This window comes from Rhincodon typus, chromosome 2, assembly GCF_021869965.1.
Source record: "Rhincodon typus isolate 14 chromosome 2, sRhiTyp1.1, whole genome shotgun sequence".
Classification (NCBI taxonomy): Eukaryota; Metazoa; Chordata; class Chondrichthyes; order Orectolobiformes; family Rhincodontidae; genus Rhincodon; species Rhincodon typus.
The window spans coordinates 139,162,116-139,187,372 of NC_063333.1; the positions used below are offsets into that span (position 1 = coordinate 139,162,116).

Genomic DNA, 25,257 nt, shown 5'->3' on the forward strand with positions numbered 1-25,257 from the left:
CAAATGAAATGAAGCCTTCTGACAGGAGACAAGAATCTAGGTGAAGTAGAACAGAAAGGAAAATTGACAGAATTGATAGACTCAGTTCTGGTATGGTAGTCAAAACATGCTTGTGAATGGGCACAATGAATTTACACTTGTCTTGTTATGCAGTATTTCTTAGTTTCTCAGTGGTACATGTGGAATAGAGAGCAGACAAACGAGGGCACCCTTCAAGTCAGAATTCAAAATGGCATTAACAATGGTAGAGAAGAGTCAACATGGATTATGTGAGCTTTTGCCTAATTGCTGAGACAATTGTGGCAGAAGAGAAGCCTAGAAACTATTTGAAGAACAGCATATTGGAGGAAGCACTGATAGAGATGTTGTTTTGTGAATGAGAATCTGGGGTAGGACTAGGAAAGCTTTTGATGAAATTGGAGGTCATGTAAGATGCTGAGAGCTGTCAAGAAATACACTCGAGCCCAGGAAAGTGGAGCTTTGCGCAGAATCATAATGGGGATGCAAGAACAGGAATTTCAGCCTGGCCACCAGGATGGAGATTAATTTCAGGGACACTCTTACCTCTGAGTAGCCTGATACCTTCTGGTAACAAGCCAAAGAGTCATAGATCTGTACAGCATGGAAACAGATTCTTCTGTACAACTTGTCCGTGTTGACCAGATATCCTAAATTAATCTAGTTGCGATTGGCCCATAGCCCTCTACACCCTTCCTATTCATGTACCCATCCAGATGCCTTTTAAATGTTGTAATTGTATTAGCCTCCACCACTTCCTCTGGCAGCTCATTCCATACATGCAACAAAGTAGAATAAATGGCAGCTTGAAAACATGCAGGTAGGAGTCAAATGGATAAAAAATAAGAAATAGAAAATCATCTAAAATCTGCTGTGATGTGGAAAAATGAATTTCTATCTGTATTTTAATTTTCATGTTAACATTTTCACTCGTATAAACAAAATACAGGAGCTTAATTTCTGAAAACACAAAATATCCTTATTTTGAAAGAAAGCAATTAATTTGAACATATGGAGAAGCAGAAAATGGGCAAAAAAATGTCCCCAACTCCTGCAGTATCTGGAGAAAATGATTAACTTAATATTCATGCATGAACCAGTCACTAATGTGAGCCCTTTACAAGATCTGGAATGCCACGCAGTGTGCAGTCTTTGTTTTGTCTTCATATCAACTTGAGCTAATCTGTTTGCCAACTAGATTTTTTTCAAGTTGTATTTGGCCCACATAATGATGGTCTAAAGTATGAATTGCTTAAAGATCTCAGTGACTCTCAATCCCAGTCAAGAGATATTATTATTATCAGAAAGGACCCATATTGTATTTTAGATATACTTTTGGGATACATTGCTGCTAACAGTGTCATTCTGTTCCATTCACTCAGCATGGCACTCTGCCAGTTTGACGATGGGAAGCCTCTGGCCCCATTCTGGGAAAGTGCCTTGATTGACAACTGTTTCTGAGTCCTTTGAGGTGAGAGTGAGACCATAGTTTGACTTGAGCCTTCACTGATTGACAGCTTGGTTGGCAGACACTTGATCTTACAGATTTATATTAGCAGTTCGCAGGCCATTTTGAGTCTTCAGCAAAAGCACAGAATATTTGAAATTCTCAGCCAGCAACTGAAATACTGTCAACTTTTATTCCAGGACAAGCTGAATAAGCAAGTTTACATTCAATTGTGTTCTATTTAATGAGAAAACAAGACATCCAAAGCAAAACACCATGGATGCTAGAAATATGAAATAAAACAGAAAATGTTGCAAACATTCATTGAGCAGCATGTACAGATAAATTGTTATAATTTCATGTTGTGACCTTTTGTCATGGATTGCAGGTAAATATAATTTCACACATTGTATATGTATTAGATAATAAAATTGCTTCTTGGTTTGAAACTTCTATCTTGGGTTGTCAAGTGAGTTTATCCAGTCCAAAGATTACAGTAATGAGAATCCATGTGGTGAAAATGGTATGTTTTTCCAAATATATATTTTATTGATAAAATTTGTGATAATGCATTCCAAAACATTTCAAACCAAGTAAAGTCACCAAAGTCCCAGAGGATCTTAGGGCTGCTCTCTGATTAAAGAGAGACAACTTGGTGTTGAGTTTTACCTGAAGGTCACCACGTTTCAGGCAAGGGGTGAGATTGAGAAGGCGTGACCTTCAGCTGGTACAGGCTTTCTGGTTTTATTTCAGATCTACTCTACAGTTTGATTATTTCAACATCATTGTTGAGTTATCTCAGTGGAAGGCTGGTCCTGGTTGTTACACTATCGGAAGGATGTGGAGGCTTTGGAGAGGATGAAAAATAGGTTTACTAGGATGTTGCCCGGATTAGAGCATATGAGCTATAAGGAGAGGTTGGACAAATTTGGATTGTTTTTGCTAGAGCATTGGAGACTGAGGAGTGACCTGACAGAAATAAGTATATAAAATTATGAGAGGCTTGGATACAGTGGATAGTCGGAGTCTTTTTCCCAGGGTGGAAATGTCAAATATTGGGAGGCATATGTTATTGGTCAGATCAAACCCTCTTCAAATATATCAAGGAGATAACCTAGACCCTAACCTTTTATCTTATTTAAAGGCAAGTGTAAGGTGCTGTGTTCCAGATGTAATTCAATTTGTTACACTACTTGGCTTTAAGCCAAACGCACTTTATTCTTAATCAAAAAGCCAAAAGGACTGCGGATGCTGGAAATCTGAAACAAAAACAGAAATTGTTGGAAAATCTCAGCAGGTCTGGCAGCATCTGTGGAGAGAAATCAGAGTTAATATTTTCGGTCCAGTGACCCTTCGTAAGAACTGATGGTAGCTAGGAGTAGGATGGTTTTTATAGACGGGGGAGGGGTAGAGTAAACAGTAGGTGGAGATAGAGCCCAAAGAGACAGAAAAACAGTTGGACAGACAAAGGAGTGGTTAAAGGTCAGTCTGGGGGAATGAATAGCTGCTAATGGGGATAGTTAGTGGCTGACAATGGGTTGTGTGTGGTAGCAGGCCATGTAATGACAAGGCCTGTTTTTTGGGAGTGGAGGAAAGCTTGGAGAGAGGTGCTCAAGCCCTAAAATTGTTGAATTGTTGAACATTTTGATCTTAGCCTACAGTTAAAATACAAACAAAGGAATGAATAATTGGTGTAACTTTAACTCTATTGAAAACTTAGCAAGATAATAGATTATTTAATTACTAAACAGCAACTGTTCCAATATTGTAACATCCCATAAAGATACCCCTGGCAAAGGCAAAATCAGTAAAACAGATGGTCTAACGTGATTCTGGCAGCAGAGAGTGAACCCAAACTTTTATCTGTTGTCGAGGGTGATAGATAGCTGCTTTCATTACCAACATCAAAACCCCAACAACTACCAAAAGCTAAACAACAACTCTGGTTCTGAGGGAGCCTGACTCCACCCATTCATGCTGCTTCAATCGTTTCAACTTTAAAAAAAAATCCAAGCCTCACCAGATGACACAGCTTTTCATCTATGGTTCAAAACCTCTCATCAGGAAAATCTAGGACAAAATACACCTCTTAAAGTCATAGTATCATCGCACCTCCCCCCTTAGAAGTAAATAACCATCAGTATACAAAGATGGCTTCATTTTTTAAAACCTTTAGTCTTACTCTATTAGTACATGACCGTATATATACAGCACATTGATTCTAAGCATGCAAACATTCAATACTACAGTCCATTTCAATCCATTTCTTCAGCCACCGAACACCTTTGCCTTCCTTAATTAAAGTCATGACAAAGTATTGACAATTACGTTCTCTCGTCCTGCCACACATATAATTTTCAAATTAAATGGCTATAACAATAAACTCCATCTAAAGAGTAAATTTTTCCAACAGCTTTAAGGGATTATGATCAGTATATACAATTGTCTCAGATACATTACAGGCAAGAACACAAGAACTAGGAGCAGGAGTAGGCCGTCTGGCCCTTCGAGCCTGCTCCGCCGTTCAATAAGATCATGGCTGATCCTTTCGTGGACTCAGATCCACTTACCCGCGTTCTCACAGTATCCCTTAATTCCTTTATTGTTCAAAAAAAGATCTACCTTTTTTTTAAAAGCGTTTACTGAAGTAGTGTCAACTACTTCACTTGGCAAGGAGTTCCATAGATTAACAACCCTCTGGGTGAAGAAATTCCTTCTCAGTTCAGTCCTAAATCTGTTCCCTCTAATCTTGAGGCTATGCCCTCTTGTCCTAGCTTCACCTGCTAGTGGAAACATCCTCTCTACTTCTATCTTATCTATTCCCTTCATAATTTAATATGTTTCTATAAGATCCCCCCTCAATCTTCTGAATTCCAATGAATATAATCCCAATCTACTCAGTCTCTCCTCATAAGCCAACTCCCTCAACTCCGGAATCAACCTAGTGAACCTCCTTTGCACCCCCTCCAGTGCCAGTACATCCTTTCTCAAGTAAAACATACATGTTGAAATGTTGCAACGCTAACCCCAAATCCAAGGACTCCGTCTCAATTGTGAAATATTTCTGTTGGTGAATATTCAACTTTCTGGAAAAATACCCAATACATTTTTCAGTTGTCTTGTCGTTTTCTTGCAACCATACAGCACTGACACCCACGTCACTCACAGCAATAGCCACCTTGAATGGTTTTTGTGATTAGATGTGGCCAATATTGGGTGGTGGTTAACACAACTTTCAGGCTGTCATATGCCTTCTGACGTTCCTCCATCCACCGAAATTTGCTGCGCTTCTTAACAGGTCAGTCAGTGGAGCAATCACGTTGCTGAAATTTGGAACAAATTTCTGATAAAACCGACTCAGCCCCAGGAATCGTGGTATTTCCCTCTTTGTCGATGTTATGGGAAAGTCCCCAGTAACCTTTGTTTTCACATCCCATGGGGCCATGTGCCATCTGTCCATGTCCGATGATATGGCCCAGGAATGTGACTTGGGCTTTTGCGAACTCATTCTTAGGCAGGTTTACTACCAAGCTCGCCTTCTGAAGTGAATCAAACAGTTCCAATATATGCACCGAAAGATTGTCTATGTACACCTCACAATCAGGTAATCTCAAAGTTACTTTATTGGTTAGACTTTGAAATGTAGCTGGTGCATTTTCCATTCTAAAAGGCAAAACTTTAAATTAATAAAGTCCATTCGGAGTTATGAAAGTCAGAATTTCCTTTGCTGCCTCGGATAAAGGTATCTGCCAGTATCCTTTGAGTAAATCCAGCTTCATAAAATAAGTTGCTTGTCCCATCTTCTCAATACACTCTTCCAGTCGTGGAATAGGGTATAAATCAGATTTTGTAACTGCATTGACTTTGCAGTAACCAATATATAAACGTTGGGTACTGTCTGGTTTTGGCACCATCACTATGGGTGAGCTCCATTTGCTGCAACACACATCAATAATATTGTCTTTGATCATGCTCTCAATCTCTTTTTGGACCTGTGCCAATTTTAGAGGGTTAAAGCTTATAAAGATGTTGCTTACTTGGAACATCATTTCTCAAGTCTACATTATGCGTAATCAGATTAGTACCTCCCAGCTTATTCCCACATATTTCTCCATGTGATTGTAATAACTCTTTCAGATCAGTTCAATTTTCCTCTGGAAGGTAACTCAGTATTCTATCCCAAGTTTTGAGAACTTTCTTATTATCCAATTCAATTTGAGGAATATCAATAAATTTGAATTTGGTTCTTCACTCTGAGTTGTAACAAGTACCACATTCTCCTTTGCTTTCCTTGACATTCTCTGTGAGTTTTCCTTCTATCTAGCATTCTTATCAAATAATTCACCTCATGTTCACAAATTGCTTTGTGGACCTACAAGCACAGCCCTGTGCTCTATAATCAGGTGTGTACAAATATCTTCTCCTGGGCTTTTTAAAAAATATTTTCATGACTATTTTACCATCATTACTTGCCTCCCAGAAATGCAGTTAAACAAACATTGATACAATGATGGATGATGTAATGCACAAAATGAAAAGTGTGGATGATTACTGGAGTTTACTGTATATATTCCATGTTTGGCATAGATCCTAAGGGATTCAGAGTAATTTCCAGTCTTTTGGTGTTCTTTGGATGTAAGATCTTAGACCGAGACATCACCTGTAGTTGGAAGACCATCACCTCAGTGAAAGCTGATTGTTGGTCTGACTGAAACCTGCTGATCTTCAGTGAAAAGAGGTTTTGGTAACCAGGCATTGCAGATTGGCACATTCCAAGGTCCAGAGCTACATGTTGAGGGACACAATAAAGCTTGAGGCAGCCATGGCCGGGGAGCAATGGGTAAAGGCCATTTTTTCCCTAAAAGCCTACTTTGTTCTTAAAATTTTATAAAAAAATATATTAGTCATTTTGATTTGAATATTACAGAATTTGCAATGAAATTCAGCTTGTTTCCAAACAGCATGTTCCAATCTTAAATACCTCAATACATTTATGATAGGCTTGATATTTACAATACAGTCTGTCGGGTGTACAGACTGTGAGCAAACCATTTTCAAAATTCAAATTACTTTTCTCCATACACCATGTTCCATTTTGACATGGCTCAATACAATTTAATTGTTTTTTGAAACAAAAATGGAGCACTGGAGAAACACAGCAGATCTGGCAGCATCTGTTGAGAGAAAAAAAAGAGTTAACGTCTCGAGACCATTGACGCTTTGTCGGAACGGGAACTAAAGTTCTGACAAAGTGTTGCTGGACTCGAAGCATTCACTGTGTTTTATTCTTAAGAGATGCTGCCAGACCTGCTTTATTTATCCAGCAGTCTGTTTGTGTTTCCGATTTCCAGCAACTGCAGTTCTTTGTGTTTATTTTAAATATTTGTGATGTTGACAATATATATTCCTTGACATGCATACAGCCTGAGGAGTTCTATGGTTTCCAGCCCCTTGGTGTACAATGGCTAAAAGGCCATTGTAAGCAGCCTTTAATTGTTGCATTCTGCAACAGCTGCCCCAAGCTTTAGTGTGTCCCTCGGTACTAATCCCGGACATTGGAAGGTATAGGTCTGTAACACTCAGTTGAGACAACACATTGCACTGGAAGACCAGCAAGCTTCAGGCAGGCTAAAGAGCACCTTTCACTGAGTTAATGGTTCTCCACGCGCAGTTGATGTGTCTTTCATTAAAGCACAGAATCCTGGGTCACAGAGCTGCTTGGGATGAACTTTGACAGAAAACCATGTAGTGATAATCCAGTAAGTCTAACCTCAGCGATGGGGACATTATTGGAGGTAACTCTGAGGAACAGAACTAATCTGAACTGGGAGAGCCAGAGATTAATTAAGAACAGTCAGGATGGTTTTGTTCAGGGGGATCATGACTGAACAAGTATATTGAACTTTTTGAAGAGGTAACCAGTTACATACAGGAAGGCAGTGCATTTAAAGTGGTCTATTTAGACTCGGACTCAGCAAGGCTTTTGATAAGGTCCTGCATGGGACACTAATAGAAAGGGTAAGAACCTATGATATCCAAGGAAATATAGCTAACTGGATCCAGAATTGGCTGAGTGACAGGAAGCAGAGAATGGTAGAGACAGAAACATTTAAGAAGTACACTTGCAATGCCAAGGTATTCAAGGCTATGTGCCTAGTGCTGGAAAATGGGCTTAGAATAGTTAGGCGGTTGTCTTTGACTGGCACAGACTCAGTGGCTCAAAGAACCTTTTTCTGTGCTGTAGACTTCTATGACACATGCTAGATTATAAAATTCAGAATAAAGTGGAAGGTCTGTCTGTTATAATTTCTGAGTTACTGTATAAAATTGCAAGATTTGCTTTTGGGTGTGGCTGACGGTGCTGAACTCAAATAGCAAGTCAAAAGTAACAACCAAGATGATGATATCCACCAACAAGAAAGAACAAAAGATTCTAGTGATCTATGTGGCATGGTTTACCCCTTCCCTAATAGCAGTTTAAGTCTGGTGCTAAGTTGAAGGGCTGTCTTAGCTGTCAGCAAGCAGGTAAGGATCCAATCTCCATGAAGAATTCACCATAGCAAACTAGGTAGTTAGAAGCACTAAATATTCTTTGCTCTTAAATTTTCAAGCGGTGAAATCAATGTTGTTGATTGGATTTTGATAGAAGCAAAAATAGCAACATAAACAACATATTTAATCTTCTTTGTTAAAGTTTCAGATCAGTGCCATACTAGAGACAGTCATTTTGCTGCTAAAATAATTTCCCTCTACTTTCCCTGTTTTCTGAAAATCTTTAAAATCGACTCTGGCTTAATTTGTGCTTGAGTGATGTGCAACTCAAAGGCATTTGCAGGAATTGTAAGTCATGATAAGACAGATGCTTTATAATGGGCAAGAATTTGATATAACTGATTCTTGGCTGTTAAACTAATCTCCTTGAGATTTTGCTTCAGTTGACTAACTTTTATCCACCAGTCAAAATGTGGTCCTTGACTGCCAGCCTCAGGGTAAAGCTGTTTCAGGAAAATCTACAAACAATGCTTAGTACTAAGCTTAGTTGTGATAGACATATTGGTAACACCATTTGGATAGAAACTTCTAAAATTCTGATATCAAATACAGGAAAAACTATATTTTCCTTATGTTTATGCAATTAGTAATGTAAATATAAATATACGTTGCTGAAAGAAGGATTGAGAATGTTGCAGTGTGTGAGCAGAGAAAAAAAATGGTGCTGGATTTCATCATTCATTGTGCTGGACTTTGGGCTCTTATTGAACTCAAAGAAAACAATCCACAAAGATCCAGTGATCTCATGTGGTCTGGTCTACCGCTTGCCTAATGTGGATTTAAGTCTGGAAGTAAGTCAAAGGGATATCTAAGCATGTAGCAGGAGTCATGTCAGCAACCCATAAACAAGCAATCACATTGAAGAATCCACCACAGCAAATTAGGTAGTTAAAAGCACGTAGTACCTTTAACCAATAATTTAAATTTTCAAACAACAAAATAAATGCTAATAGCTGATGGTTTATCCTTTTTTAAGTGAGGTAACCACTATCAACTCAGTCCTTAAACATCTATATTTTTTGAAGAAAAGACTCCCAGCCTGCTCTGTTTCTGAAAAGTATTCTTCTCATCTCTGGTATCATTCTTGTGAATTTATTTTTGCACCTGCTGTCATGTTTTTTTTTATTCTTTTATAATGTGGAGGCCAGAATTGTTTATAATACTTCACAGTAGAGAAAATGGTCTAAACTCTCTTGTGGTTAATGGTCCAGAACTAAACTGGAGACCTATTTCATCTTTTGTCAGATGTTCTGCTGTATATATTGGTCACATTTTCTGTTCTTTACTAAGATAGTAATTGTAGGCTGAATTTCCCCATTTTTAGTGCTGTGTTTCAAGGTTCACAGCAACTTTTTTCAATTTTCATCTCATTAATGGTCTCTTGGGGACTTTCATACACAGTCATGCAGCAAGAGATGTGAAATTCCCAACGCTATTAGAATTTTCCAGTGTACAAGTGGCAGGCACCGTATCTAATGCCCAGCTGCACACCATATGATGCAAGCCAAGGACTACCTCTTACACTGTCATCTCAGGAAAATGAAATGTTCTAGAAGGGGAAGCTGGCACCCCACTTTCCTGATAGGGACCTGGAAATCTGAGTGGATGATGATTAAGAGGAGTGCTATCCTCTACCCATTGGGCCACCAGAGGACGCCAATGCACCAAGCACAGTTTGCCTGGGCACAGATAGTGGCCTGGTCAATTCTGTCTCCAAGGTCAGACAAAATTTATGCCATTGCAGGAAAAATGTCAATGATCCTCTGTGCTCTGAAAGTGTAAGTGCCATCATCTTCTCTCTGCTACTTTACACTCAGTCTAATTCTGCCACTGCACAAATATCACCAATGTTCAAGTACTACCAAAGTTCAAGTACTACCAATGTCACTATTCAAGATAATGTTTTTACCCAATGTTTTTCATCCACATCATCTTCACAGTACTATCCCTTACTGTCCTCTAAGTTAAAAGTGAGTGAGCACCAAGAAGTCAAGCTAAGAGTCATGAGATGTATTTTCTGTAGATGCATGAGATGATTGTGTGCCTCTGTGTGCATGGCAGCCTAGCAGGAACGTGCAGGTCAAAGGTGTCCCTGAGCACCAAATTGAAGTCCTGAGAGACTGAAGTGGATTATGATTTGGTCAAAGATCAGCCATGAAAGTGTGATGAGACAGTGGTTTGTCACGGCCAGCTTCAGTGGTTGAGAGATGGAGGATGATGTTGTCAATGAAATATTCAAGGACATGTTGGTGAGGAACATTAAAACAGGCCTGGAGAAGCAAGTGGTGACCTGCATTCACCAGGTGACTGCTCTGACTTTCAGATTGGTTATTGCCACCATGTAGTTTCTCAGGAGAGGAGGAGTGAATTGATTTGCAAACTACATTAAAATTAGGTGAGTTGATTGTTAATAAGAAGCAAATGCATGGATATAATCAACAAAATTCTCACCATTGATACCTCAAGGGGAAAGTCGTAAATATTTTCTTGACATTGAAAGCTTGATTCTTTTTACCCATAGGGTTTTTTGCTGTTACCTGTGCTGCTCAAAGCATGGGAAAATTCTGTGACTGAAATGGAAATTGATTTGCAATTGTGCACGTGTATTTTGAGCACAGCACTGAAAATTTTACGGTGACATTGCATATTAGAGGTCTAATGCCTACTTAAGTACCCTTCTAGGAAATTCGTTTCTGATCATTAGGGATTTCAGGTCCATCCTCTGAAGACTTGTTTTGCAGTCGCTAACAAAATGTAAGTTGTAAAAGGCAAAACTCTAAAAGCAGATCTTCATTACTCTGTGGACATTGCAAATTTATTGGATTCGCTGTAGAAGCATAAAGTGCAATGGTAGATAAAATACAATAAAGTCAGTTAAGTTTTACAAAGAGCAGAGCCTTGCAACAGGTGGATCAGATCTGATTGACTACAATTTTCCTTGCTTACAGATCTATGAACGCATTGGGGTCAGTTTGTGGAAAGCACCAGTGGTTGATTTCTTTTTCATTTATATAATTAAAAGCCGTGTGTCTGGTCCACAAATGCAAACAGCCATTGCACAATAAGTTCACTATACTGATTGATTCATATACATTCATTTGGAAATTTCACGCTGTCAAAAATCAATTCCATTTACCATACAGGCTGAAAAGCTACAAACCATCAATCATTTTAAAACAGAGGAATCAAATTGCTCTGTTTTTACAAAACTGTTAGTCACAGAACAGTCAATATGGAAAATCCAAGCAATCAAGTAGCTAAAAAAACTGCAATGTTTTATAGCAGCGATGTTATATTTTGAGCCAGAGATGATACATTTACTCTTAATAAACTAGAAAAATTCTTAAAGCGAATTTCTAGTGAATGGCATTGGGCACTGGGTGTTCATATCTTGGACTCCGATTCAGACCAATATGGACAGATGGGAGGAAGCATTGTGTACAAATAGAGATTAGGTTGACAACAAATAGCGGATTGGTTTGTGGACTATTTGACCAAAATTGCCAAAAATTATGAGATTGCTTCTCAGACAGCTAAACAACTTTGGAACGGTGTACAAGAGACAGAGAAGTTATTCAGAGCACCAGCTAAGAAATCTTTCTGTTATCTGCAACAAAAGCTACTTTAATCCTTCAGCAGTTGGTGTGAACTGTGATTTTTTAATTAATAATCATAAAATCCCTACAGTGTGGAAGCACGCCATTAGGCCCATTGAGTTCACACTGACCCTCTGAAGAGCATCCCACCAAGACACACCTTTTCCCTTATCCCTGTAACCTTGCAATCCACATGGCTTACCCACCTAACCTACGCATCTCTGAACACTATGGGCAATTTCATGGCCAATCCACGTAACCTGCACATCTTTGGACTGTGGGCACAAACTGGAGCACCCGGAGGAAACCCACTCAGACATGGGGAGAATGTGCAAACTCCACACAGACAGTCATCCGTGGTCAGAATCGAACCCAGGCCCCTGGCACCGTGAGGTAGCAGTGCTGACCACTGAACTACCGTGCTGCCCATAATTAAACGACAATATGGATTTTGCGAACCATAGAGTCATAGAGATATACAGCACGGAAACAGACCTTTTAGTCCAACCCGTCCATGCCGACTAGATATCCTAAATAAACCTAGTTCCATTTGCCAGCATTTGGTCCAAATCCCTCTAACCCTTCCTATTCATATAACCATCCAGATGCCTTTTAAATGTTGTAAATGTACTAGCTTCCACCACTTCCTCTGGCAGCTCATTCCATACGCACACCACCCTCTGCATGAAAAGGTTTCCCCTTAGATCCCTTTTAAATCTTTCGCCTCTCACCTTAAACCTATGCCCTCTCGTTTTGGACTCCCTACCCTGGGGAAAAGACCTTGTCTATTTACCCTATCCATACCCTTCATGATTTTATAAACTTCTATAAGGTCACTCCTCAGCCTCCAATGCTCCAGGGAAAATAGCCTCAGCCATTCTGCCTCTCCCTATAGCCCAAACTCTCCAACCCTGGCAACATTCTTGTTGATCTTTTCTGAACCCTTTCAAGTTTAACACCATCTTTCCAATACCAGGGAGACCAGAACTGCATGCAGTATTCTAATATTGGCCTAACCAGTGTCCTATACAGCTGCAACATGACCTCCCATCTCCTATACTCAATGCACTGACCAATAAAGACAAGCATACCAAATGCCTTCTTCATTATCCTATCTACTGCAACTCCACTTTCAAAGAACTATGAACCTGCACTCCAAGGCCTCTTTGTTCAACAACACTTGCCAGGACCTTACCATTAAGTGTATTAGTCTTGCCCTGATTTGCCTTTCAAAATGCAGCACTTCACATTTATCCAAACGAAACCCCGTCTACCACTCCTTGGCACCTGATCAAGATTGTGTTGTTCTCTGAGATAACCTTTGCTGTCCACTACACCTCCAGTTTTGGTGTCATCTGCAAACTTACTAACCATACCTCCTATATTCATATCCAAATCATTTATATAAATGACAAAAAGCAGTAAACCTAGCACCAATCCTTGTGGCACACACACAGGCTTCATTTTGGAAACATCTGGGAAAATAAAGACCGAGAAACAGCATTTTGATCAGCACAAGAGCCATCTCCAAAGATCCTGTGAATAATGACCACAGGACTGCTTTCCCAGTATTCTCTGCATTCATAACACCCATTGTTTTCCTCTGTGTATGTGAAGGGACGTTTCTAAGGGGGTTAGAGCTTTAATGAGTAAAGTTATGTGCCGACAGTTCATAACTGCTTATCTGTAGATAGAGCCTAGTTTTTTTGTTAAGTACAGAAACCTGGTCTGTGTTTTTTGTCAACCTGAGTCAAGAAGATAAGTAACTTGTGGAGTCTTTGCGTACTTATGAAACTTTTCAACTTTGTTCTGACTCTGGCAATAGTGGACCCCGATTCCCAGTGTGTTATCCCAGTGAGTCATGACATTAAAAGCATGTTGACTGCAATAGATCATGCCATATCATATTTAAGTGTATTAGATATATATTAGAGATCAAGAATACTTCCTAGAGGTAGTCCATAAGTAATAGTGTAGGAATTTGAAAAAGATCATTCCTATCCTAATGCCTCCTTTTGAGGCTGAAAACCCTGACTGTTTTTGTGGTGTGGACTCCTCACATTACCAGTTGATCATGTGGATTTTCAGTTCACTTTCTCCAGTGATTTGATCCCAGCTGATGGCAATACTGGATAAACCAGAAAGAAATCTGGCTTGATACAACATATATTTAATTTTTGCAGTTAGTCAACATGGCTAGTCACTGAAACATATCTTGCATGCCTGTGTTGTTCTTGAACAACATAAAATCATTTTTTTCCAAAAGCAGGAGATAAACAAAGCTGTAGATAGAAAGAAGACAAAGATCTTAAAACAATCAAGACAAAATTTTAAACTGTTTCCTGAGGGAGGAGGGAAGAATCATATACCCATAAATTAAGCATTTGCAGCTTGTCTGCATACTGCAAATCCACTCGAGGAGATGAAACAGGCAAATATAATACCCAGATACTGCAGTCAGTAGTGAAGCAATAGTGCTCACTACTGACCACAAAGAAAACTGCACTGACACATTCAGCAACCTATGTGGAGAGAACTCAACATCCCTTGACGTGTAATTGATGTAACATTGCTTAAAGGGTTGTTTAATATAATTTCGGTAGTAATGTCATTAAGCAGTCCAAGCAGCCAGTCAGTTTGAAGAATTCTCCTGGATATCCAGTCATAAAATTAAAATCACTTATAATTTAATCATCTTTCGAAAAATTTCTAGAAATGAAGTAAAAAGTGTGGAATTAAGGAAAAAGCTAAAAAATGAACAAACTTAAAAACTACTTTTAAAAATATAGTATTTAAGCATTTAACAATATTCTACAAACACAAATTTATTTCTTTCAGGCCAAAGGGATATTTCAGATGCTGAAAGCTACCTGTATTAATGCGGAGAGCCCTGTTCTTTGCAGAAAGAAAGAATATGTACGTGCACTGCACCTGTTTCAAGTCAACAAAATAGGTGACAGACATTTGCAGGTTCCTTTTGAGGATGAGAGTAATTTTTAGAGTCAATCTGCCTTGTTTAAAATTTAAACAAAGTCAGGCAGTTACCTGTCAGTCAGCATTAATGGGTGAATTTTCCATGGGAATGGCAATGGCAATGCCACTGCCATTTAGAGTCCACTTCCAATCAACTAGCATTCTCTTCTCTCGCAGTGTAAATGTTGGTTTCCCCTTGAATTGCTATTCTTGCAAATTGTCCTAATGCATGCAAGATGAAAAGTTTTGACAAAATGTGTCTTTTTCAGCCTCACTCAATTTCTATACTACCAAATGACTAAAATCCACAGTGTTTTTGCTCATGCATTAAAACTATTGTTCTGAGAAACACTCAGCAAAGAACAAAAAAAAAGCCAACTGTTCATGAAATTCCAAATAAAAAGGCAACTTCTGGGCTAGCATAGTCTAGGAACCTGCATCCATGAGGCTGTTAGTCCATCATCATATTTAAAGTACCAACCTGTGCAGTTAAATCTGATTGTTGCTTGCCCATCTTCGAAAGTGTTTGGTCAGTGATATGATTGCTAATACTTTAATGTTTTCCACCTGACACATAGAATCCCTACAGTGTGGAAGCAGGCCATTTGGCCCATCAAGTCCACACTGACCAAGAGAATCCCACCCAGACCCATCCCTCTACCCTATCCCTGTACCCTTGCATTTCCCATGGCTAATGCACCTAGCCTGCATACTCCTGGATACTATGAGCAACTCAGCATGGCTAATCCGCCAAACCTGCACATCTTTGGACTATGGGAGGAAATCCACTCAGACACAGGGAGAATATGTAAACTCCACAGAGAGGCTGCATTCAAACCCGGGTCCCTGGCGCTGCAAGGCAGCAGTACTAACCACTAAGCCACCGTGTTGCCCTAAATTGTATTTGTAGACATGCTTTACCTGTGAGGGAAGCCTTGGAAAGTCTACAGATGTAATTTTTCAAGAGTTTCTGGTGATTAGATTCTTCTTAAAGCTTTGCACTATATTGACATAGTTGTCATTGAAACCCTGTATGATACACTCTTTGCTTGCTGGGAATATTATTTCTATTTCCGATAGTGAAAGATTGAGACTGAAAATCAGAATTTGTTTTTTGTTCTTCTTTACAAAAGAATATTGTTACATTCCTTAATCTGAATAGAAGTCGTAGAGAGGGAATCTATATTTTTATATCTGGTTGGTATGTTTTGAGACTGACTTTGCCCCAGATTTAAAGCTAAGTCCTGGTTGAAGGATGTGAAGGGATAGATCTGCAGTGCATTTGTATGATGTGCAGCACAAAAGTTAGTCCACACAATGAGATTTGAGAGAACAGCCATGGCTGACCACTCAGCACAGCTGGGGTTTTGATGCACAGAGAAAATCTGTGAGCAGCAATCTTAGAATAAGAAAACTTAAATCTTTAGCAGATGCAGGAGCACAAGGGTGAAGGACAGGTGATGGTTCAATTCTGCTGGGGAGCCAGGACATAGGAGACAGCTCTTAAGGAACAGTTGTCAGTTCAGTGAAGCTGAAGTGATTGTCTTCTCCATGCAGCTAAAGAACTAGGGCACAGGAGCAGTAATGTGCAGTTTGACTATTCAGTGCAACTAGAGAGTTGGAATCATGCCAGTCATTAGCTGGGGTGCAGCCTTGTAAGCCCAGACAACATCTAGGAGAAGAGATTGAATATTTGGGAAGTGGGTAGTTATTGAAACATTCTGAATTTGCATTTGATACCTCAAGACTCTTGCTAGCCGAAGAAACAAGAGGGCCTCCATACTGAGTTGGAGCTACTGTTGAAAGGAAATCAGAGACCAAGTCATTGATGATGAGGAGCAGAAATCCTTCATGAGAAAGGCAGAGTTTGAGGATTTTTCTTTGTAATTCACAGTGATCATTGAAGTCTAGGTAGGCTGCTGAGAAAATTTGTGGGATCTGTCTTGATTGTGCCTGTTATTTGGTGTGTATTTTGTGTTTGTGGTTTGTATTCATGTTTGCCTGAAGTTAATTCTGGATGTTAGAGTATACAACGGATGATATTTTGCTGTCCATGATTGTTGCATGGTAAAAAATATCCTGCTTGTTTAAGACCATGTAATATTGTGGCTTTTTTCTTTTCATAACGAACTTTGATTTCAAATCTTGTTTACTTCTTCATAATTGAATTCTAATAAATAAACTAAATTTTAATGGTTCATGGCTAATGTCACATGATTTTTCTAATTGCTCTGTAAATTGCTACAATAATGCTTGTATGTTTGGCTAGAACAATTGGTCGTCCACCTCATACCATTGAAATGAATAACATTATATCAAAGAGCACAATTATTCTTTTATTCTTTCAAACCTTTAGAAAATAAATTAAACTTATCTGAAAGCTTTTTACTATGAATTTACAAAAGAGTAAAATACAATATTAACAAACAGTGTATACAGATGAAACAATACACAGATCTGTGACTTCACTTGTCTACAGTACAGCTACTGAGTAAAGGCCAAAATAGGACCACAAGGGCCTTAATGCATGTGAATAGTAATCTAGCTTCTCAATGCAATATTTCATGAAGTCCAAAACACTGAACTATTAGCAAATTCAGAAGATTAAAGAAGCACAGCTATAATTCAAGACACACAATTCCATGTTTTATCAATGTTTTTGGCTGAAATTACAAAATAATTTTTTTGTTCTAAAATGAGAGCCCTGTGATGAGTGTTGTGATCAACAGTGCTTGATTTAGAAATCAATTTTTCAAATCCAACATGAAGCCTTAGTCTATTTTCTCATTTTCAGAAGTTACTAGTTTTCTGCCCGTTAAGCTGTTCAATACGACTCCCTGCTTTCCAATGATCTTGACTCATTTTCCTTAAATGCCGGATGACTGAGTGGTTTTGACAAGTGATTGATTTGGAGGGGGCCTGAACTGCAGAAAGCACCATTCATATTGAAAAAGACATAGCTGTTTTTTTTAACTCTGGTTTAGAGATTTATTGCTGTCACAAAACTATTGTAAATGGTTTGTTTGCTATTTATTTTCCTGGAATTCAGTAACTGGTGTCATTAACTGAAGAGCCAAATTTTGCAGGAGTTCCTAACGTTGTCATATTTGCCTTGTGACAGGACTAGAAATTAGATGGGTGGATTGCTATTTCCCATTTACGCATCCTTCCTTTGAAATGGAGATCAAGTTCCAAGGAGAGTGGATGGAGGTCCTTGGCTGTGGGGTCATGGAGCAGCGGCTGGTAGACTCGGGTAATTAAATAGTGCAGAGCAACTGACCTTGAAGCCTTCTTTTGTTTATGATTTAATAAACTCTATCATTCATGTAAAGTCTGTAATTTAAAATTATTTGATAGTTTTTGCCAAAAAATTCTCAAGGTTAATTGATCATAAAAGCAGTACTTTGTATAAAAACTGTTGTAGCAGTTCCATTGAGAGGGTGGTTAGCTGGATTGAATGGATAGTATAGCTCTGATTAGTGCCAAGAGCATGGGGTTCAATTCATGACCCAGCTAAGGTAAATTCTGGGCCAGCATTCCCACCTCCTATCTATTGTAAAATTCATGACTCTTTGCTGAGATTAATCACCAAGCATCTGCCTATGGGTGGAGAACTCGAGAAGAAGAAGTAGTTGTATACAATATTTGTGATGTTGATACAGGAAATACTGGACAAAATATTTGTGTAGCAATTAGATAAATTCTCTTTGCTCCATCAGGCTTTCTATAATTTCAAGTTTTGGCTCTTTTTTTTGTTGCTGTATTGAGAACTTTTCATACCCTCCATATGTTTATTATAGGACCTACATCTTTAACAGTTGATGTTGAAGTAACATAAGCCAAATTCTACCATATTAGATATGAACCAATTACGACTTGCACACCATGCATGGAAGTCTTCAAATATTCAGCTGGCATGGATGATTTTTAACGTTGTTTAAAGACAAAACAATTTATTTAAGGAGATGACTTATTTTGAAGAGCAAAAATTTATCTTGCTGCTAGGAAGGGAGATACTTTCGTGCTTTTAACATTAAGCTTGAACTAATTTCAATTACAGCAGTGGATCTCTCTTTAGCCAGTGTTATAGCTTACCATGATAAGCATCGTACCGTATTATGCGAGAGAGCTCCATGTGTTCCTTGGGCCATTCCAAAATGCATGTCACTAATGCGCAGCCCCATGACCAAAACCATGCAAAAAAAGAGACCTGAATCCTTATCCAAATCTTCATGTGATCATCACACAACCAAACCATCTCCACATTCATGGTATGAATCATTAGAAATGCAAGTAACAACAAAGCTTTTTTTAAAGCAAGATTTATGTTACTGTTATAATATAACAACTACAAGATTAGATTTTCAACGCTCATGAGGAGTAAAAAAGAAGAGGAACCTGACACAAAGCTGAACATGAGACTAAAGTTTTCTGGTTTGATACCAGATATCAACTCACTGATGTCTCATCAAAAGCAACACCATTCTTCCCATTGATTCTAGTTAAGTTTTTGCAATGGCAAGCAAAATTGGGTGGGTAGGATAAATAGATAGTTCATGGGTTAGTTTCTCCTGCCTAATTGGAGTGCAGAAAAAAATTGAGAACCACTGAATGATAGCGTAGACAAAATACAGAGTGTAGTTCCTTTTGGTTTTGCCTGGAAGATCTATTGTTATCATCCCAACTGATGTTGCCAATGTACAAGTCAGATCTCTGAATGAAATCTGGCTTGATAGATTGTATTTTATTTCTTGTAATTTGATGTGGCAATCTTTCACTGAAACCGAAACACTGAAAGCTGCAGATTTGATTGAACAATAAAACACAGAAGAGAAACAAAATAAATAAAATAAAACGATCTAAGCTATCTAAATATTATAAACTTTGAAATATTTCAAAACACCTAGCAAAATAAAGTCCCACAAACTCCCCAACACCATCACTTTAGTTATTAAAAAGATGGATATTTTCCTTCCATCCCCAATTCTTAAGTACTGTCTTTCCTCCGTTCCTGTCCTGTTAGCTGCAAAGAATTTTTCTTGAATCCTCACACGACTGAGATCTTTAGACTTTCTGAGTTTTGAGTAACTGATGCAGATTGTTAAACACAAATCCTGGCCTGGAAGTTTTCACAAGTTGAACCTTGTACACTGAGACAACTTATTCCCTTAACTGCTCTGAACAAACTCCTTTCTCTGGGAGAAACTATTCTTACATCCTTTCAGTCAGGTCTCCTTAAAATTGAGTTCAGTAGCTTTCAACTAAATTTTAAAAATCTTTTCTTCTGCTAAATTAATGGCTAAATGATTTTTAATTATCAAACCCCTTTACAAAAAAAGACAAACACCCATATGCCACAGTTTGAGATCCAAACTCTTAACTCTTATATCGTGTTATATAGCAAATAGCTTTCATTGCACTACCTTAAACTTACTTTCACAAAAATATCCTTTATATCTACTAATTTAGATGCGTGGTCACATGCCTGCTAGGAATTTGATTGAGGTAACCTAAGCTAATTTTATTTAATGACTCTGTTGGCAACAGAGAAAGCTGATTTTCATCTGTTGAAAAAGGGAGCACTATCACCTCAGTCCTGGGATTGAATATCACATGGATCTTGGAATGCATCATCTTCTGCTGGTGGTTTTGGGAGTGGGTGTGCAGGAAGCTTAAATGTGATGAAGGAAAGAAGGGGCTGCAGGGTGGGACTTCAAAACAAATGTCTGGGTGGTATAATGGAGGTTTCAGTGGGTAGGAGTAAAAGGAGAAGCTTGCAAGCAGGAGAAGGAAGCGGTCTGTAGTGGAGTAAGTCTATTAACGAGCAGAAGAAGAAGGAGTATATAAGCTGTTGGGAGTGGGCAAGGAGGCAGCTGCAAGATGGAGGAGAAGGTGGCTGCAAAAATAGTTTTAAACCTGTCAACAAAGGAATACTCAACAAGATAGTCAAAAGAAAGATTTAAAATCACTGAGGTAATGACTACCTTGAAATTTAATGTGAATCTCTTGCTTAAGGTTGCATAATGTCAGGAGCTACCACATGGGGAAAATTGTAGTCAATGCTAATATCATGAACTGTGTGTCAACTGTTAAATTTCAATCGGGAATTGAGATTTGAAATGCAATAAATAGGGTAATAACTGCCTAGTTAAAATGTTCCAGCAGTGCAAATATGTTAACTGTGACCACACCAGTCTGCAGAATGTGTGTTTAGTGTGATGGTTTTTTTTTATTTAGAAGTGTTTGTTGGTTACTTTGAAAAGAAAAATTTGTTGTTAATTTATTACTGTTGTCTTGTGCTGGTTTAAAGACTATGGGTTGAGGAAATTAATACTTTCCTTCTATGACATTAACTTTAATGGAGAGTGCAGTTATTGAGGACATTGACCAATTCTTCTAATTCTGATTTTCTATAAGTCTAAATGCCTCATGTGGTATTTCAATACAGTATTGTTACTACATGACTGTATCACTCCATAAATGAGTTACTGTAAATGAACAAGGAATCTCTGAAAGCCAAAATGTAGCCCCTGAAAATCAAAAAGTAATCTTCAGGAAAATCTCAAGTGCATCCCTTTGACAAAAGAACAGTGTTATCATCCCAAGTGAAGGTTGCAATACCGGAGAAAACTTGTCTTGATACACCTCAAGTTTCATTTTTGCAATTTGTTTACTGTAGTACTCAGTGTACTTTCAATCAAAGAACTTAAATTTGTTACAAAAGAACAAAAATATAAAGTAAAGCATTATGTGAATTTGGAAAGACCTTAGTGTAAACAGCACAAAGAAAAGTTAAATCCTTTTTCTGTGCAAAATTCTTCACAGGCACTCATGCCACTTCTATCCGCATTCTTCAATTTCTTCTGAAAAGAAAAAATGCTGGAAATCACAGCAGGTCAGGCAGCATCCATGGAGAGAGAGCAAGCTAACGTTTCGAGTCTAGATGACTCTTCATCAGAGCTGACAGCTGTCTGACCTGCTGTGATTTCCAGCATTTTTTGTTTACAGTACAGATTCTTGCATCTGCAGTAATTTGCTCCTCTTTAATTTCTTACTCAATTGACAAATTCATAAGTTTTTTTTTGATGATTTTCTGCACATTTATCAGACTGGATTCTTTCTGTTTCTCCCAAGCACATGCAGACACAGGCAAACATATTGACCTTTCTCATTGAACTGTAAGAAGGGCTTCCAGCCGTGTGTGGATGAACTGTTAAAAGAGCTTTAAATTTCTTTTCAGCTCTGATGGCCTGGAGACTGATGAAACTAAACTGCCTTGATGATGACATGGATCTTTTCTTCTGAATTTAGACTTTCAGCCACTGGCCTGTCTGTAGGTTGTAAAACCTCAACCTGTTAAATACTTCAGCAATTATTTCACTAGGTAGAGTGTCTAGTCATTTAGCATAACCACAGAATTGTTATACCACAGAAGGAGGTCATTTGGCCTATCACGCTGCGCCACTTCTGTTACCTAGTGCCAATATTCTGCGTTTTCCCATATCCCTGCTCACTATTTCTGTCCAAATAATCATCCGATGACCCCCTGAATGCCTCCGTTGAACCTGCCTATTCCGCAGTACCAGGCAGTATATCTCATACCCTAACTACTTACCGTGAAATGGTGTTTTCTCACATCACCGTTGCTTCTTTTGCCCAGCACCTTAAGTCTATGCCCTCTTGTTATTCTTTATTTTATGAATGGGAACAGCTTTTCCCTATCTACTCTGCCCAGTTGTTCATGATTTAGAAAACCTCAACCAGATCTTTTCTTCGCTTTCTTCTCTCCAAGAACAACAGTCTCAACTTCTTTACAATCTCTCCAATGTAGTCATGTCTTTTTATTTTATGTCTTTATTTTTCTATATTCTTTTTCCGAAGAATTTATACTTAAGAATCTGTTCCTAGATAATTTTGTACCTATAATGGCGTCTATGTGTGGTGTGGTGACTTCTAAATTTTTCAGTGTATTCATTTGAGTACATGTGACAATAAAATTAGTACAATTCAATCTTTCGTATAATATGCCACGCACAACTGTACAGAATGCTCCCGCTGAGGTCATCGGTGCTGGGTCCACTGCTTTTTGTCATTTATATAAGTGATTTGGATGTGAATATAAGAGTTATGGTTAGTATGTTTGCAGATGACACCAAAATTGGTGGTGTAGTGGACAGCGAAGAAGGTTACCTCAAAGTACAATGGAATCTTCATCAGATGGGTCAATGGGCTGAGCACTGACAGATGGAGTTTAATTTAGATAAATGTGAGGTGTTGCCTTTTGGTAGGGCAAATCAGGGCAGGACGTGCGCAGTTAATGGATAGGTCCTAGGGAGTGTTGCTGAACAAAGAGACCTTGGAGTGCATGTTCATAGTTCCTTGAAAGTGGAGTCACAGGTAGGCAGGATAGTGAAGAAGGTGTTTGGTATGCTTGCCTTTATTGGTCAGTGCACTGAGTATAGGAGTTGGGAGATCACGGTATGGCTATTCAGGACATTGGTTAGGCTACTTTTGGAATACTGCACGCAGTTCTGGTCTCCCTGCTATAGGAAAGATATTAAACTTAAAAGGGTTCAGAAAAGATTTACAAGGATGTTGCCAGGGTTGGAGGGTTTTAGCTATAAAAGGCTGAATAGGCTGGGGCTATTTTCCCTGGAGTGTTGGAGGCTGAGGGTTGACCTCATAGAGATTTAAAAATCATGATGGGCATGGATAGGGTGAATTGTAAAGGTCTTTTCCCCAGGGTAGGGAAAGATGTAAAAGGGACCTAAGAGACAGCTTTTTCACACAGAGGGTGGTATGTGTGTAGAATGAACTACCAGAGGAAGTGGTGGAGGCTGTTACAATATTTCAAAGGCATCTAGATGGGTATATGAATAGGAATGGTTTAGAGGGATATGGGACAAATGCTGGCAAATGGGATTAGATTAATTTAGGATATCTGGTTGGCGTGGACAAGTTGGACCAAAGGGTCTGTTTCCGCCCTGTACATCTTTATGACTATATAACTATAACATCATCTCCTTCCTTTTGTACTTATGCCCCTCTTAATAAAGCCGAGAACATTGCATGCTTTACTAACTGCTTTCTGCACCTGTCTTGCCATCTTCAGTGCGCTGTGATTTTGTACACCCAGATCACTCTCCTCCTGTGCCCCCTTTAGAATTGTGCCTCTATTTTATATTGTCTTTCAATGTTCTTCCACCAGAGTGCATCACCTCACACTTTTCTCCATTGAACCTCATCTACCACCTACCTTCTCACTCCACCAACTTCAAAAAAAATTTAAACCTTTACTTTAAAGTATCCATTTAGAGTTCCACACTGTCATCCTCACTGTTTACGATTCTTCCAAGCTTAGTGTTGTCTGCAAATTTTGAAATTGCCCCCTGCACACCAAGTTCCAAATTATTAATACACATCAGGCAAAGCAAGAGAGCCAATACCAACCCCTGGAGAACTTCAGGAGGAATCTTCCCCCAGCCCAAAATAAAACCATTGATCATTATTCTCTGTTTCCTATCACTCAGCCAATTTTGTATTAATGTTGGTACTGTCCCTTCTTTACCCTGACCTATAACTTTCCTCACAAGTTTGTTGTGTGGCATTGTGTCAAACATCTTCCAGAAATCGATGCATACTGTTGTGGATAAATCACCACAAATTGCCTTTAATTCAGCTATTTATTAAGAAATCTCATAGACAATCAAGTACTAAAGCAATGATTTAAACTTTATTGCATGTAGCAACCAAAATAAGACCCCTGAAGTAAGCAAGTTAAGCCTCACGACCCAACTTGGTTATTACCTGATTAATGATGGAATCTGGCCAGGATTCCATCTACAGCATTCTGTCTCTGGAAGTGTCCAGACTTCGATCCTTATGCAAAGTTGTTCTGTGGAGTTTTGCTTAAGGTGGAGTTCTGATATTTGATTCTTATACAGTTTCTCTCTTTCAAGTTTGTGGTGTGACATTATTGATGATCCAATGGATTCTTTCATCCCAACATTAATTGCTTTCCCTGAGACCTCAAGTCTGTAGCTTGCCTTCTTATCAGGAGTACCTTCTCTGGACCTTGTTAGCTGTTTGTTTTAAACACAGCTTTTCCTGCAATTAACTTCTTTACTTCAGCACATTCCTTCTGCAGCCAGAATTAATTGCCCATTTGTCATGAGGCAACAACTTAACAAGCAGTTGTTATCTCCACTCTCTCCCAGGAAACAGATTGTTTCTATTCCTTCAGCTCCTTTTCAGGGTTGACCAATTCACATGTTACTTTCTATCCCTTTTTCCAGAAGGTAATTGGCGCTGCTTTTCGTGTGTAACAGTTTGTCTTTTGTTGATTCTTTCAACCCATGAACAGTTATTATAGTTCTGAATATCACAGTAGCATTTCAACAGTGAAATAACAAGAACTGCAGATGCTGGAGTCAGAGATAACACAGTGTGGAGCTGTAGGAACACAGCAGGCCAGGCAGCATCAGAGGAACAGGAAAGCTGATGTTTCCTCAACGTCCCTTTATGTTACTTTTCAAAAAGCTCCAGCAAGTTTGTTAAATACACTTTTGCCTTTAGAAATCCATGCTAGCTATTCTTAATCAACTCACCTTCTTCCACGGTGACAACTAATTCTATCCCAAATCATTGTTTCTAGAAGTTTTTCCACGACCA

At 38.7% G+C, this 25,257-nt stretch overlaps 1 protein-coding gene across 4 annotated transcripts in view; it reads left to right on the forward strand.

Annotated features, from left to right (window-relative positions):
- Nucleotides 1-25,257, forward strand: part of fars2 (phenylalanyl-tRNA synthetase 2, mitochondrial) — a 290,463-nt gene that overhangs the window by 20,924 nt on the left and 244,282 nt on the right. For 3 of the 4 annotated variants that reach the window (XR_007265638.1, XM_048617041.1, XM_048617024.1), the window contains exon 3: nucleotides 17,708-17,839. The exons of the other annotated variant lie outside the window; for it this stretch is intronic. Coding sequence is in view for 2 of the 3 variants with exons in the window: in XM_048617041.1 (XP_048472998.1) it covers nucleotides 17,708-17,839 (132 nt within the window). In the remaining variant the exon portion in view is untranslated. The remainder of the gene's footprint in view (nucleotides 1-17,707; nucleotides 17,840-25,257) is intronic. 4 annotated transcript variants of the gene reach the window in all.